The 16787-nt window shown below is 43.1% G+C and overlaps 1 protein-coding gene across 3 annotated transcripts in view; it reads right to left on the bottom strand.

The window, feature by feature from the left end:
• The window catches only part of LOC115114118 (3',5'-cyclic-AMP phosphodiesterase 4B-like), a 124293-nt gene that overhangs the window by 54939 nt on the left and 52567 nt on the right, over nucleotides 1-16787 (bottom strand). The window contains exons 1-2 of one of the 3 annotated variants that reach the window (XM_029642112.1): nucleotides 16364-16712; nucleotides 1673-1873 (exon numbers count right to left, since the gene is read on the bottom strand). In XM_029642112.1, coding sequence (XP_029497972.1) covers nucleotides 1673-1873; nucleotides 16364-16530 — 368 coding nt within the window. In that variant the 5' untranslated portion in view covers nucleotides 16531-16712. Of the gene's footprint in view, nucleotides 1-1672; nucleotides 1874-4009; nucleotides 4195-16363; nucleotides 16713-16787 lie in introns of those variants that run through there. The other 2 variants (XM_029642113.2, XM_029642111.2) reach the window with 2 other exon arrangements.

Here is a 16787-nt window from a genome sequence, read left to right as displayed (position 1 = left end):
ACTACTTTAGAAGCGGACTCACAGTTCTCCAGCGACCGAGGAGTTGCGGGACAACACTACTTTAGAAGCGGACTCACAGTTCTCCAGCGACCGAGGAGTTGCGGGACAACACTACTTTAGAAGCGGACTCACAGTTCTCCAGCGACCGAGGAGTTGCGGGACAACACTACTTTAGAAGCGGACTCACAGTTCTCCAGCGACCGAGGAGTTGCGGGACAACACTACTTTAGAAGCGGACTCACAGTTCTCCAGCGACCGAGGAGTTGCGGGACAACACTACTTTAGAAGCGGACTCACAGTTCTCCAGCGACCGAGGAGTTGCGGGACAACACTACTTTAGAAGCGGACTCACAGTTCTCCAGCGACCGAGGAGTTGCGGGACAACACTACTTTAGAAGCGGACTCACAGTTCTCCAGCGACCGAGGAGTTGCGGGACAACACTACTTTAGAAGCGGACTCACAGTTCTCCAGCGACCGAGGAGTTGCGGGACAACACTACTTTAGAAGCGGACTCACAGTTCTCCAGCGACCGAGGAGTTGCGGGACAACACTACTTTAGAAGCGGACTCACAGTTCTCCAGCGACCGAGGAGTTGCGGGACAACACTACTTTAGAAGCGGACTCACAGTTCTCCAGCAACCGAGGAGTTGCGGGACAACACTACTTTAGAAGCGGACTCACAGTTCTCCAGCGACCGAGGAGTTGCGGGACAACACTACTTTAGAAGCGGACTCACAGTTCTCCAGCGACCGAGGAGTTGCGGGACAACACTACTTTAGAAGCGGACTCACAGTTCTCCAGCGACCGAGGAGTTGCGGGACAACACTACTTTAGAAGCGGACTCACAGTTCTCCAGCGACCGAGGAGTTGCGGGACAACACTACTTTAGAAGCGGACTCACAGTTCTCCAGCGACCGAGGAGTTGCGGGACAACACTACTTTAGAAGCGGACTCACAGTTCTCCAGCGACCGAGGAGTTGCGGGACAACACTACTTTAGAAGCGGACTCACAGTTCTCCAGCGACCGAGGAGTTGCGGGACAACACTACTTTAGAAGCGGACTCACAGTTCTCCAGCGACCGAGGAGTTGCGGGACAACACTACTTTAGAAGCGGACTCACAGTTCTCCAGCGACCGAGGAGTTGCGGGACAACACTACTTTAGAAGCGGACTCACAGTTCTCCAGCGACCGAGGAGTTGCGGGACAACACTACTTTAGAAGCGGACTCACAGTTCTCCAGCGACCGAGGAGTTGCGGGACAACACTACTTTAGAAGCGGACTCACAGTTCTCCAGCGACCGAGGAGTTGCGGGACAACACTACTTTAGAAGCGGACTCACAGTTCTCCAGCGACCGAGGAGTTGCGGGACAACACTACTTTAGAAGCGGACTCACAGTTCTCCAGCGACCGAGGAGTTGCGGGACAACACTACTTTAGAAGCGGACTCACAGTTCTCCAGCGACCGAGGAGTTGCGGGACAACACTACTTTAGAAGCGGACTCACAGTTCTCCAGCGACCGAGGAGTTGCGGGACAACACTACTTTAGAAGCGGACTCACAGTTCTCCAGCGACCGAGGAGTTGCGGGACAACACTACTTTAGAAGCGGACTCACAGTTCTCCAGCGACCGAGGAGTTGCGGGACAACACTACTTTAGAAGCGGACTCACAGTTCTCCAGCGACCGAGGAGTTGCGGGACAACTCGCGGGACTTGGGCGACAGGTCGTAGTCCGAGTCGGAGCGGTAGAGGAAGGACTCGCGGCGCTGCCCGTGGCCCCCCATGTTGGGGTGCAGGACCAGGCCGGAGCTCGGGGATGCCTGGGGATCCGACGGGCTGCAGCACGCAGACGGGGAATTCTCCACATCGAAGCTGCAATAAGACACAGGAGAGAGAGAGAGGAAAAACAGATGTCAGACTCATAGCGATGCACCTAGAATCGAGTGGTGAAGATCAGGGAAAAGGAGAGTAAGAATAGTCCACCCCAGAGTGGCAATTTGCCAGCAAACAGTGTAATCATAAGCAATGAAATATTGAATAGTGAAATCAGTGGAAAACCTAGACTGTGAAGCCATTGGGGTTTTAGGCTAGGTTTCTGTAACGCACTTTGTGACAACTGGGGATGTAAAAAGGGCTTTACAAAAACAGTTGATTAATTGAATAGGTGACACAGTGACGTGAACTACTGTATGACAGGACCTGTACAGTTAAATGCTAAAATGTTTATTCTATACTACTGAGCCATTTACTTTATGTTCGTATTCTTGTATCTTATTTCTTATTGTTGCATTGTTCGAGAAGGAACCTGCAAGTATACATTTGGTTGGACAGTGTATACCATGTGTATCCTGTACATACCACTAATACAACTTGAAACCTGTACAGTAGGTGACAGAGAGATCATACAGTGATGCAGGAGAGGATTATCATTCACTGTCACTGAATTAACCAATCAGGTAATAATTATTTTACCAAATCAGGCCATGACAACTGAGATTGACGGTAGTTTGATCAGATGAGTTGGCTGTGTTGTTCTATTGGGTCGGGGATCTTTTTACTACTTCAGCATCCTTGTTGGGCCTATATGTCTTATCAGTGAGGGTCTGAGAGACGTAGACCGTATTATACTATTTAATTCAATGTTCCGAGGATTCATTTGGGGGGGACTGGGGAGGCAGATACATTGTGGGGATTGCCCCTTGCGACTGGACGTAATCGGCGTTGAGCACAACACAGAAAATGAATCCGCACACCAAATTTCGCTGCACAGAGCTAAGGCAGCAATGCCGTGTGTGTGTGTGTGTGTGTGTGATGCAGACGACACACGATTGGCTCATAAGCTGATGACAGATAAACAGATTTCCTCTACTGATGATGCCAAACATTACAAAGTGCCAGAGAGGTCAAGAGGTGAGCAGCCAAGGCAGGTGAGCAGAGCAGATGCTAGATAGAATATCCTGCTCAGAGGGAGGGATACAAACAGAGGTGTACAAACAGAGATAAGGCACCAACTAAGTGGATGTGTGTGTGTGTGTGTACAAACCGAGATAAGGCACCAACTAAGTGGATGTGTGTGTGCCTATTCATTTATATTTGAAACGTGCACACTCCAAATCCAACATGCACCAAGCCACTACCCCAAAATGCTTTGTTGCCCTCTCCACAGTTAATATCAAACCATACCACAGAACTTACGGTGCTACTAATGTATAGTCCACAGAACACTCGCTAATCCTTTAACAGCAGAACACACTACTGTACTACTTCATATAAAGCCTCACAGTTTAGTCTCTAGTGGCCTTATGACTCCAGGTTCCGTATTCACAAAGCCTCTCAGGGTAAGAGAGCTGATCTAGGGTCAGTTTAGCCTTTTAGATTATAATTATATGGACAGAGGGGACCAGATCCTAGATTCAGCACTCCTATGATGAGACACTTGGGAATACTGACCCAACCTTTGACATCTATTTCCCCTCTACCACTCAGACTGCCTGGTAAATCAGTGCAGATCCTTAATGAAATTACACTGTTCCCATTTTAATATTTGCCCAGCAGCATTTACCCCCACTGTAATCCCTACATGTAGGATTATCCCAGAACATATCTCCATATCCCACTGAGGCATTTCCTACTCCCACACCTCCCAGCGACCATAAAATCAGATTGACATAATGGATGGCAAATACAAGCGTAGGAACACACACACATTGACACACACACACACACACACTTAATCTTACACTGAACCACGGCATGTTAGTAAAGTACATCATCTGTAAATGTGTATTCAAAGTTGTCATATTGCATTGCAAACACACAGCGGAATGCACCACCAAAGTAGCAATGTCTTTGCAAATCATTATTGTGCAAGGGCAGTCCTATCTGAAATGACTTACTGTACAATAAGTAAATGTTGAAACACAGCCATTCTACAATCATACACAGGTATTTATGAAAATACTGCAACCTACCAAAAAAAGTTTTAAAAAACGAATCAAGAAGAGTCACCTGTGAGTGGTGGAGGGGGAGCGACTCCTGACCACCTCTTCACTAAAGTCAAAGTGCACCCTGCCCCTGTGACAGATCGGTGACCTGGTGTACATCATCTCCCCTGCACCTCCTCCTCTCTCCTTCCTCCTCCGGATGGACATTTTGATTTCTCCTTTCTTTAATCAAGTTATCAAACACACTCGGAGCACACACACCCCTCCTCTGATCTGATAGACACCACACTGACACTACGCTCTGCTCGCTGCTCTGCTCGCGCACGCGCACAATATCCCTGAACAGAGGCCAACAGTGTGATGGCACAGGATTGGCTTGGCTGAGGGTAGAGCTGGGCTGGACTACATGGAATGGATCGTCTCCCTCTGTCTTTTTCTGTTCCTGTAGTATGGCCAGTCATCCGACTCTTGGTTCCACTCTGTCTGTCTAAGGGGGGACATTACAAGATGATTGGTATCATGAGCAAGACAGAGAGTGATTGAAAGAGAGAGCGAGGATAAGTGAGAGATTAAAGAATAAAAGGACAGCACAGTCACCACCAGAGGGCGACCTTCGCCATGTAAAAATGTTTTGGCTGCGAGGTGAATTAAATGTCTGATATTGCTTATAGTGGACTTTAGTAAATCATCAAAACCATGGGTAGCATGTGAACACTCTGCCTGATGCCGAAGTTCGATGCCATGCTTCCACCAGCACTTTGAAGTGATCAGTACAGTACTGATCACAAGAGCATGATGACGCTAGCTTGTGCGCCCATACGCGAATGTCTCAAAGACGACGACTAGCAATACTATTACTCGTCTTAAAGTGGAACTGACAGTGTTTTAACTACTTTGCAGATATGAAACAAATCAACCCCCATATTGTTTTTCGGTGTCTACAGCTAGAGATGCAGGTGTCATTTGGTTAGCTAGCAAGAAATGTGAATCACTTTGATAGCTAGCTATGCTAAACTTTAACGGCTATTCACAGTTAGCATATCGCTTAGATGTCAATCAAATGTACAGTTGAAGTTGGAAGTTTACATACACCTTAGCCAAATACATTTAAACTCAGTTTTTCCACAATCCCTGACATTTAATCCTAGTAAAAATTCCCTGTTTTAGGTCAATTAGGATCATCACTTTATTTTAAGAATGTGAAATGTCAGAATAATAGTAGAGATTTCAGGTTTTATTTATTTCATCACATTCCCAGTGGGTCAGAAGTTTACATACATCAATTAGTATTTGGTAGCATTGCCTTAATAAAAAAATTAAAACTTGGGTCAAACGGTTCGGGTAGCCTTCCACAAGCTTCCAACAATAAATTGGGTGAATTTTGGCCCATTCCTCCTGACAGAGCTGGTGTAACAGAGTCAGGTTTGTAGGCCTCCTTGCTCGCACACACTTTCTCAGTTCTGCCCACAAATTTTCTATAGAATTGAGGTCAGGGCTTTGTGATGGCCACTCCAATATCTTGACTTTGTTGTCCTTAAGCCATTTCGCCACAACTTTGGAAGTATGCTTGGGGTCATTGTCCATTTGGAAGACCCATTTGCAACCAAGCTTTAACTTCCTGATTGATGTCTTCAGATGTTGCTTCAATATACACACACACTTTTCTTCCCTCATGATGCCATCTATTTTATGAAGTGCACCAGTCTCTCCTGCAGCAAAGCACACCCACAACATGATTCTGTCACCACCGTGCTTCACGGTTGCGATGGCGTTCTTTGGCTTGCAAGCCTCCCCCTATTTCCTCCAAACATAACAATGGTCATTATGGCCAAACAGTTATATTTTTGTTTCATCAGACCAGAGGACATTTCTCCAAAAAGTATGATCTTTGTCCCCATGTGCAGTTTCCGTTTTCTGGCGGTTTTGGAGCAGTGGCTTCTTCCTTGTTGAGCGGCCTATATGTCGATATAGGACTCGTTTTTACTGTGGATATAGATACTTTTGTACCTGTTTCTTCCAGCATCTTCACAAGGTCCTTTGCTGTTGTTCTGGGATTGATTTGCACTTTTCGCACCAAAGTATGTGCATTTCTAGATTTTTCCAAGATGGTAGGAGTACAGACGTCGTTTGTCGTTCTCCTGTGTAAATTTTGTATTTGTCTTTTTTGTACATATTGCAACATATTTTCAATCTCTTTTTCCATTTTTAAATGAAATATCCCTTCCAGCAACCCGCCTCACCAAATGTGATCTGCTATTTTTAGATCTAGCCATCAGAAGCTAACCAGCTAATTAGTTAGTAGCTAGTTAGTCATTGTTAGCCACTGCTAGCGGCCTTTACCTTTAGCACAGACACCAGCCGCTTTTAGCCTAGATAATACTTGCCAGCCTGCACAGCGTGTTATCAACCCTTTGCATATCAGACTGTTTTTCTCCACTACAACACCGGATTCCTGCCGTAAGCCCTGGACCACTACTCCTGATCGTCGCAGCTAGCTACCCTGCGTCTCCCTAGGCACTCTCATTTGTTGACTTCTGTAACCGTAAAAGCCTTGGTTTCATGCATGTTAACATCAGAAGCCTCCTCCCTAAGTTTGTTTTACTCACTGCTTTAGCACACTCCGCCAACCCTGATTTCCATGCCGTGTCTGAATCCTGGCTTAGGAAGGCCACCAAATATTCTGAGATTTCCATCCCCAACTACAACATTTTCCACCAAGATAGAACTGCTAAAGGGGGAGGAGTTAGTCTGCAAAGTTCTGTTATACTTTTCAGGTCTATGCCCACACAGTTCGAGCTTCTAATTAAAAAAATGAATCTCTCCAGAAATATGTCTCTCACTGTTGCCGCCTGACCCCCTCAGCTCCGCTGTGCCCTGGACACCATATGTGAATTGATTGCCCCCCATCTTCAGAGTTCGTTCTGTTAGGTGACCTAAACTGGGATATGCTTAACACCCTGGCAGTCCTACAATCTAAGCTAGATGCCCTCAATCTCACACAAATTATCAAGGAACCCACCAGGTACAACCCTAAATCCGTAAACATGGGCACCCTCATAGATATCCTGACCAACTTGCCCTCCAAATGCACCTCTGCTGTTTTCAATCAGGAACTCAGTGATTACTGCCTCATTGCCCGCATCCGCTATGGGTCCGCGGTAAAACGACCACTCCTCATCACTGTCAAATGCTCCCTAAAACACTTCTGCGAGCAGGCCTTTCTAATCGAACTGGCCCGGGTATCCTGAAAGGATATTGGCCTCATTCCGTCAGTAGAGGATGCCTGATTGTTCTTTAAAAGTAATTTCCTCACAATCTTAAATAAACATGCCCCTTTCAAAAAAATGTAGAACTAAGAACAGATATAGCCCTTGGTTCACTCAAGACTTGACTGCCCTTGACCAGCACAAAAACAACCTGTGGCGCACTGCACTAGCTTCGAATACTCCCCTCGATATGCAACTTTGCAGGGAAGTCAGGAACCAAAGACTAGCTTTTTCAAACAGAAATTTGCATCCTCTAGCTCTAACTCCAAAAGAGGGAAACTAAAGTCCATGGAGAATAAGAGCACCTCCTCCCAGATGCCCACTGCACTGAGGCTAGGAAACACTGTCACCACCGATAAATCCACGATAATCGAGAATTTCAATAAGCATTTCTCTACGGCTGGCCATGCTTTCCTCCTGGCTACCCCAAACCCGGCCAACAGCTCCGTACCCCCCACAGCTACTTTCCCAAGCCTCCCCAGCTTCTCAAATCCAGAAAACAGATGTTCTGAAAGAGCTGCAAAACCTGGACCCGTACAAATCAGCTGGGTTAGACAATCTGAACCCTCTTTCCGCCATTGTTGCAACCCCTATTACCAGTCTGTCCAACCTCTCTTTCGTATCGTCTGAGATCCCTAAAGATTGGAAAGCTGCCGCAGTCATCCCCCTCTTCAAAGGGAGTGACACTCTAGACCCAAACTGTTACAGACCTATATCCATCCTGCCCTGCCTTTCTACAATCTTCCAAAGCCAAGTTAACAAACAGAGCACCGACCATTTCGAATCCCACCATACCTCTGCTGTGCAATCCGGTTTCCGAGCTGGTCACGGGTGCACCTCAGCCACGCTCAAGGTACTAAATGATATCATAACCGCCATCGATAAAAACACTGTACTGTGCAGCTGTCTTCATCGACCTGGCCAAGGCTTTCGACTCTGTCAATCATCGCATTCTTATCGGCAGACTCATCAGCCTTGGTTTCTCAAATGACTGCCTTGCCTGGTTCACCAACTACTTCTCTAATAGAATTCAGTATGTCAAATCGGAGGGCATGTTGTCCAGACCTCTGGCAGTCTCTTATGGGGGTACCACAGGGTTCAATTCTCAGGGCAGACTATTTTCTATGTATATATCAACAATATCGCTCTTGCTGCTGGTGATTCCCTGATCCACCTCTACGCAGAAGACACCATTCTGTATACATCTGGCCCTTCTTTGGACATTGTGTTAACAAACCTCCAATCGAGCTTCAATGCCATAAAACACTCCTTCCGTGGCCTCCAACCGTTCTTAAAACGCTCGTAAAACTAAATGCATGCTTTTCAACCGATCGCTGCCCGCATCTGCCTGCCCGACTAACATCACTACTCTGGACGGTTCTGACTTAGAATATGTGGACAACTACAAATACCTAGGTGTCTGGCTAGACTGTAAACTCTCCTTCCAGACTTATATTAAATCTCCAATCCAAAATTAAATCTAGAATCGGCTTCCTATTTCACAACAAAGCCTCCTTCACACACACGCTGCGAAACATACCCTCGTAAAACTGACTATCCTACCGATCCTTGCCTTTGGCAGTGTCATTTACAAAATAGCCTCCAACACTCTACTCAGCAAACTGGATGCGGTCTATCACAGTGCCATTTGTTTTGTCACCAAAGCCCCATATACCACCCACCACTGCGACCTGTATGCTCTCGTAGGCTGGTCCTCGCTACATATTCGTCGCCAGATCCACTGGCTCATGGTCATCTATAAGTCTTTGCTAGGTAAAGCTCCGCCTTATCTCAGCTCACTGGTCACCATAACAACACCCACCCGTAGCACGCACTCCAGAAGGTATATCTCACTGGTCATCCCCAAAGCCAACACCTCTTTGGCCGCCTTTCCTTCCAGTTCTCTGCTGCCAATGACTGGAACTAATTGCACAAATCGCTGAAGTTGGATACTTATATCTCCCTCACTAACTTACTAACTCACTAGCTTACCAATCGCTGCAGCTGTACAGAGCCCATCTGTAAATAGCCCATCCAATCTACCAACCACATCCCAATATTGTTTTTATTTACTTTTTTGATCTATTGCACACCAGTATTTCTACTTGCACATCATCATCTGCACATCTATCACTCCAGTGTTTAATTTGCTAAATTGTAATAAATTCGTTACTATGGCCTCTTTATTGCCTTACCTACTCACGCCATTTGCACATACTGTATATAGACATTTTCTATTGTGTTATGGACTGTAAATTTGTTTATTCCATGTGTAACTCGGTTGTTGTATGTGTCGCACTGCTTTGCTTTATCTTGGCCAAGTCGCAGTTGTAAATGAGAACTTGCTCTCAACTATCCTACCACCTGGTTAAAATAAGGTGAAATCAAATTAAATTAAAAAAGGAGAGAATGAGTCTCCTTCCTGAGCGGTATGACGGCTGCGTGGTCCCATGGTGTTTATACTTGCGTACAGATGAACATGGTACCTTCAGGCATTTGGAAATTGCTCCCAAGGTTGAACGACTTGTGGGTGTCTACAATTTTTTTTCTGATGTCTTGGCTGATTTCTTTTGATTTTCCCATGATGTCAAGCCAAGTGGCACTGAGTTTGAAGGTAGGCCTTGAAATACATCCACAGGTACACCTCCAATTGACTCAAATGACGTCAATTAGCCTATCAGAAGCTTCTAAAGCCATGACATCATTTTCTGGAATTTTCCAATCAGTTTACATACACTAAGTTGACTGTGCCTTTGAACTTCTGACCCCCTGGAATTGTGATACAGTGAATGATAGGTGAAATAATGTCAGTAAACAATTGTTGGAAAAATTACTTGTGTCATGCACACAGTAGATGTCCTAACCGACTTGCCAAAACTATAGTTTGTTAACAAGACATTTGTAGAGTGGCTAAAAAACAAGTTTTAATGACTCCAACCTAAGTGTATGTAAACTTCTGACTTCAACTGTATATACAGGGTCAGTTTCACTACCATATTTACAATGGAGTGATCGAGGTACAGTGCATTCGGAAAGTACTCAGACCCCCTTAACTTATAAAATGTATTAACTATACATTTTTTCCCCTCAACAATACCCCATTATGACAAAGGAAAAACATGTTTAGAAATGTTTGCAACATTAAACAAATATATATATCACATTTACATAAGTATTCAGACCCTTTATATACACCAGTTCCTGGAAAATATAAACTGAAACCATGACCTCTGTGACCTAGCCTAGAAATCATGTAGGTTTGCTTATTAACATGCTCTTCTTCTCAGTTCAAGTGTTCACCGGGGGTGACATACTCTGGAAACAACAACGCCCACAGTATTTTTTTCAATATTTAATTTTTTAAAAGAATGATTACAGACATGTTAATAAGCAAACCTATATTATTTGTAGGCTAAGTCACAGTTTTAATGACTCCAACCTAAATGTATGTAAACTTCCAACTTCAACTGTACTTGGCGTCGATCAAATGGGCAGGCAGGCAGACAAATTCCCATTCAGTTGTCAAAACGTGGGTTGGGACAAGCATGCATTGGCAGGCAAGCTGCAGAAGGGCGAGCAGGCTACTATTCCCCATAGTTTATTAGTACAATTTTGACTGCCAACTAGAAGCTGAAAAAGTTTGAGAAGGTTTCTACTGTTTCCTCATTAGATTTTAGCTCATCTTGTTCTGGCTAACATTAGTTGTTGATCTTTTTTGTTGATGTTGTATATAGGCAACTGAGGGAGACATATCCTACCTCTTCATGTTTGTTCGATCAATAGGACTCTTAAGTTCCCAAATGTAAGTGGTGTATTTTGTGGCTTTTGGCGAATGCTTTCTAATGATCTAAAGTCGCGCTGTTGCTACTACCTGTAAACACATAGTCCAGTTCAAAGTGAATGAATGCAGGCCCATGTGGAAAATTGCTTATTTGCATATAGGCCTACTGTAGCTCTGATTGGCTGTGGCGCACGGTTTGTGTAGAGTCCGGTCCTGGACAAGACTGACATGTTTTAATTAGGTTTTATTTACCGCGGTGTCGATTAAGTGTTCAAACGCTTTCCCACTCTATATTGCTATATCATTTTCACTATGCCTTACTATACGCCATTCAAAATCATTCTATAAAAGTATAAAAATGTGAAAATGACCATATCTAAGTGCTCGCTTTTCATAAAATGAAAAAAAAACACATATATATATATATATATATATATATATAATAATAATATTCTTCCTGGAGGTGTATATGAACAGATTTGAATAAGATTTTATGTTGCTAAAATGCTCTCAGTTCCACATTAATCCATATTAATAGTGTCTGATATACCTGTTTGGGGGCCACATCAGGCACACAAGCTGCTTTTTGTGGCCCCCATGATAACTGCAAAACTGACATTGACCCCAAGTAATATGGGTTTAAAATTCTGGATTTAAACAAGTGAATGTATCCATTACTGTGTTAGAGCAGTGGAAAAGCAAAATGCCCTCAAGGTGGAAAGAGGGGATGACATACTCTGCAGTGTGACCAGAGATGTGGAGTAGAGGGGAGTAGGGAGTAGGACAGGGTAGGAGACACTCAGTAAAGGGTCATGGGCCTTGGGCCAAACACAGCCAAAGGGATGGAATGATGACATGGAATGATGTCCAACTATTCTAAACCTCTGAAGTCACTTTTAGAAACACCATATTTGCGCAATGCTGGCCGGTAGCCTATAGCCTAGTTTGTAAGTTAATTCAGCCTTAAAGACGCTCTTAAATTCCCATGCCCTAATCATAGTCAACACAAATAGATTTTGTAATATGAATGGGTTAAAAATTAGAAAATTATTTTCCCCCAAATGAAAAAAGTGCATACCTCGGCCGCTGTGTTAAAAAACAAAGAGCTTTTTCTCGAATTCATTGATGATCAGATACTTCAGTTTTAACTGGCTCTGTTGCACTACATTTTTACAGTTGACAGAAAATATTAGTACTGTTATACTAGCTAGCAAACAATGTAACAAAAATCATTTCAGATTACAACAATATTCCAATAGGCTCTGCATTTCAGGAATCACAGTAGCAAATACTGTACCTTTGGTGCACTGTTCATTATTTAGCCATTTAAACAACTTATTTCTCGAAGAAAACTCTGTTAATTCCACAGCCCTCACTGGCTTTTATACATTTGAAACGTGAGCTTGTCGACGACAGTTGCTATTAGCGACGTGCAGTTCACAAACAACTTCAAGTTTCAAGTTTTAAATGTCAAGTGCACAAGTACAGTGAAATGCCTTTCTTGCAAGCTACAAATCCAATAATCTAGTAATCAATATCAATGTAGCACTAAAAAAAACACGAGGTAGAACAAAAATACACAAGAAATAAAATTAAGAAAGAACACGAGAAAGTAAGAAGCTACAGTTGAAGTCGGAAGTTTACATGCACCTTAGCCAAACACATTTAAACTCAGTTTTTCACAATTGCTGAAATTTATTCCTAGTAAAAATTCCCTGTCTTAGGTCAGTTAGGATCACCACTTTATTTTAAGAATGTGAAATGTCAGAATAATAGTAGAGAGTGATTTATTTCAGCTTTTATTTCATTCATCACATTCCCAGTGGGTCAGAAGTGTACATACTCAATTAGTATTTGGTAGCATTGCCTTAGAATTGTTTAAATTGGGTCAAATGTTTTGGGTAGCCTTCCACAAGCTTCCCACAAAAAGTTGGGTGAATTTTGGCCCATTCCTCCTGACAGAGCTGGTGTAACTTAGTCAGGTTTGAAGGCCTACTTGCTCGCACACACTTTTTCAGTTCTGCCCACAAATTTTCTATAGGATTGAGGTCAGGGCTTTGTGATGGCCACTCCAATACCTTGACTTTGTTAACCTTAAGCCATTTTGCCACAACTTTGGAAGTATGCTTGGGGTCATTGTCCATTTGGAAGACCCATTTGCGACCAAGGTTTAACTTCCTGACTGATGTCTTGCTTCATGGTTGGGATGGTGTTCTTCGGCTTGCAAGCGTCCCCATTTTTCCTCCAAACATAACGATGGTCATTATGGCCAAACAGTTCTATTTTTGTTTCATCAGACGAGAGGACATTTTCCCAAAATGTACAATCTTTGTCCCCATGTGCAGTTGCAAACTGTAGTCTGGCTTTTTTTAATGGTGGTTTTGGAGCAGTGGCTTCTTCCTTGCTGAGCTGCCTTTCAGGTAATGTCGATATAGAACTCGTTTTACTGTGGATATAGATACTTTTGTACCTGTTTCATCCAGCATCTTCACAAGGTCCTTTGCTGTTGTTCTGGGATTGATTTGCACTTTTCGCACCAAAGTACACTCATCTCTAAGAGACAGAACGAGTCTCCTTCCTGAGCGGTATGATGGCTGCGTGGTCCCAAGGTGTTTATACTTGTGTACTATTTTTTGTACAGATGAACGTGGTACCTTCAGGCGTTTGGAAATTGCTCCCAAGGATGAACCAGACTTGGAGGTCTACACATTTTTTTCTGAGGTCTTGGCTGATTTCATTTGATTTTCCCATGTCAAGCAAAGAGGCACTGAGTTTGAAAGTAGGCCTTGAAATACATCCACAGGTACACTTCCAATTGACTCAAATTATGTCAATTAGCTGATCAGAAGCTTCTAAAGCCATCATTTTCTGGAATTTTCCAAGCTGTTTAAAGGCACAGTCAACTTAGTGTATATAATATTCTGACCCACTGGAATTGTGATAAATTAAATAATCTGTCTGTAAACAATTGTTGGAAAAATGACTTGTGTCATGCACACAGTAGATGTCCTAACCGACTTGCCAAAACTATAGTTTGTTAACAAGAAATGTGTGGAGTGGTTGAAAAATGAGTTAATGACTCCAACCTAAGTGTATGTAAACTTCCGACTTCAACTGTATATACAGGGTCAGTTTCACTACCATATTTACAATGTGCAGGGACACTGGAGTGATCGAGGTACTCAGACCCCTTGACTTTTTCCACATTTTGTTACATTACAGCCTTATTATAAAATTGATAAAAAAAAAAAAAAAATCCCCCTCAATCTACACACAATACCCCATAATGACATCACAATACCCCATAATGACATCACAATACCCCATAATGACAAAGGAAAAACATGTGTTTAGAAATGTTTACATAATTATTCAGACCCTTTATATACCAGTTCCTGGAAAATGTAAACTGAAACCATGACATCAGAATCTGTGACCTAGTCTACAAATCATGTAGGTTTGCTTATTAACATGCTCTTCTTCTCACTTCAAGTGTTCACCGGGGGTGACATACTCTGGAAACAACAACACCCACAGTATTTTGTTCAGTATTTAATTGTTTTCAAAGAATGATTACAGACATGTTAATAAGCAAACCTATATTATTTGTAGGCTAAGTCACAGTTTCTGAGGTCATGGTTTTCAGTTCACATTTTCCAGGAACTGCAATTTATTCCTCCTGAGGCAACCAGAGGCCTACTGTACTTGAATTACCCAATATGCATTTCAACAGTGCCATTTCACACAATTACTTATCAAGGCATAAGTTGCCGAAATGTTACAAAAGATGGGGGGGGGAAATCACACAACAGTGACCAGGGTCTAAGAAATGAAGGTGAGGCAGAGGTGTGTCTGCAGATACGTCGTATTCTCCATGCGCTGTAATTTACAAATGGATAACTATTGATAAGAGCTAGATAAACAACTCATCCGTTTGGAACTACACATAGTAATTGTTTTAGATGGTTATTCCTTATGATCCCTGGAGACGAATGTGACACCAGCCATATCCAAGCAAACTGAAAATCATATCAGCATGACATGTATTGTGGAACATTTCCACAGTGAAGTATTCTAGAAATAGCTGTGCCGTTATTCAGAATTGTTATTGTGTGCCCTCATCATTTGCATGGATGAAATTTGGAGACCCTCGCTATAGGCTTCTGTAGGGCTGAACCTGCCGAGATCATGTATGTGCTTATGTTTTAATTATATACCTGGGCTTTCCTCCGTTTTAGTTTACAATGTGTGTCATGTTACATATTAGCTACTATCGGGAGCCACCATCAGCAATATCCGCATACATTTAGAACTGTCACTTTAGTGTTAGTTTCCTTCCATTTGAAGCTTACATATTGCATCATTCCATTCCGTTGACCTTTCGTTCCTCTGTCACGTCCGTGTAGTTGTTCCTGAGGGTTGCGAGCATTAGTGGATCATATTAAGCTAACGTGGTGCAATAAATTTGGGTCATGTAGCCTATTTGAATCATTATGGAACTCAGACCACACGTAGCAGGTTAAACCTGGAGCCCGGTGCACAGTTCACGACGACTGGACCGTTGTCATCCAGTTCCATGATGAGTGTGAACTTGGGTTGATTTGTAGGACTATTGTTCCACCCTTATTGAACACTTTTCCACCTCCAATATTTAATGAATTGAACTTAAATATGACAACTTTCAAGATGAAGCAAACCACTGTATTTTTGATTCAACCATATATTTAGGCTCTCCAAACCTGTTTTTTGTTAAATGATTTATGCCTACTTTCCTAACCATCAAATTTGCCTAAATATTAGACAAGTTCAGAGTATTTAAAAAAAAAAAATTTTTTTTTTTTTTTTAAATCTATCAGTTTCAATGGAGATGAAAATGCACATTTAGATGGCTTTCTTTCATTGATCCCTTTATTCTGAACCCAATGTATTCTAATCTAGCCTGTCGTCAAAATTCTAATTACAGGTACACTGTATTTAATGTGATGCCTTAAGATACATGTAGTGAAAACCCTATAGGAAAATCTGTTGGCTATCGAGTGGGAGGGTTTTCAGTGGTTAAATTAGATGTATTCAGCGCACAAAGCCCATTATGCACCTCCATAAGGTAAATCTGAAAACCAGATACTGAGAAGTGCGTAGGAAAGGCGTACAATTCCTAAGTCAGAATCGGCCCCCTTTGTGAGCAATATGTTTGGAACATCAAATCGCAATAAAATATCAATATCAAATTGCAATACTTATAGAATTGTGGTACATATACAATCGAAATAGATATCGTATTGTGATAATGTTGTATTGTGACGTCCTTGGCAACTCGCTGTCCTAACGCACACACAGACATACACACACCAACACAGCTCCAGGGCCTTACCAGGTATGGGCCACAGTGAAGCGCCTGTAACGGCGCTTGGTCACCACTTGTTTACGAAACCGTCTCGGAGAGTTGTGGGGTGAAACTCTCGTCCTCTTGTCCGATTCGGTTGGCACACATGAGTCTATATTCTGTTCCGACTCTGTTCGGTCCCCATGGGCCTCCATAGCTAGGATCTTGGTTTAGATCAGAGTCCAGTTCACTCAGTCCCAAAGAGTGGAGCTCAAGCGTGAGTCTACAGCACAGTACCCGCCAGAGAGCTGGTGGGCAGAGCAGGGTTCTTCCGACAGCTCTAGTTCGCAGACTTCTTTGACGAGCTCTTCTTCTCACTTCAAGTGTTCGCCGGGGATGAGATACTCTGTGCCTTTCCCTATCTCTTTCTTTCCTTCACTCTCCCGTTGTCTCAGGTACCTACCTGCTCTTT

Source organism: Oncorhynchus nerka, linkage group LG9b, assembly GCF_034236695.1.
Source record: "Oncorhynchus nerka isolate Pitt River linkage group LG9b, Oner_Uvic_2.0, whole genome shotgun sequence".
In the NCBI taxonomy this organism is placed as follows: Eukaryota; Metazoa; Chordata; class Actinopteri; order Salmoniformes; family Salmonidae; genus Oncorhynchus; species Oncorhynchus nerka.
The sequence above is the reverse complement of the archived record's forward strand: the minus strand, read 5'-3'. Positions and strand labels throughout refer to the sequence as shown.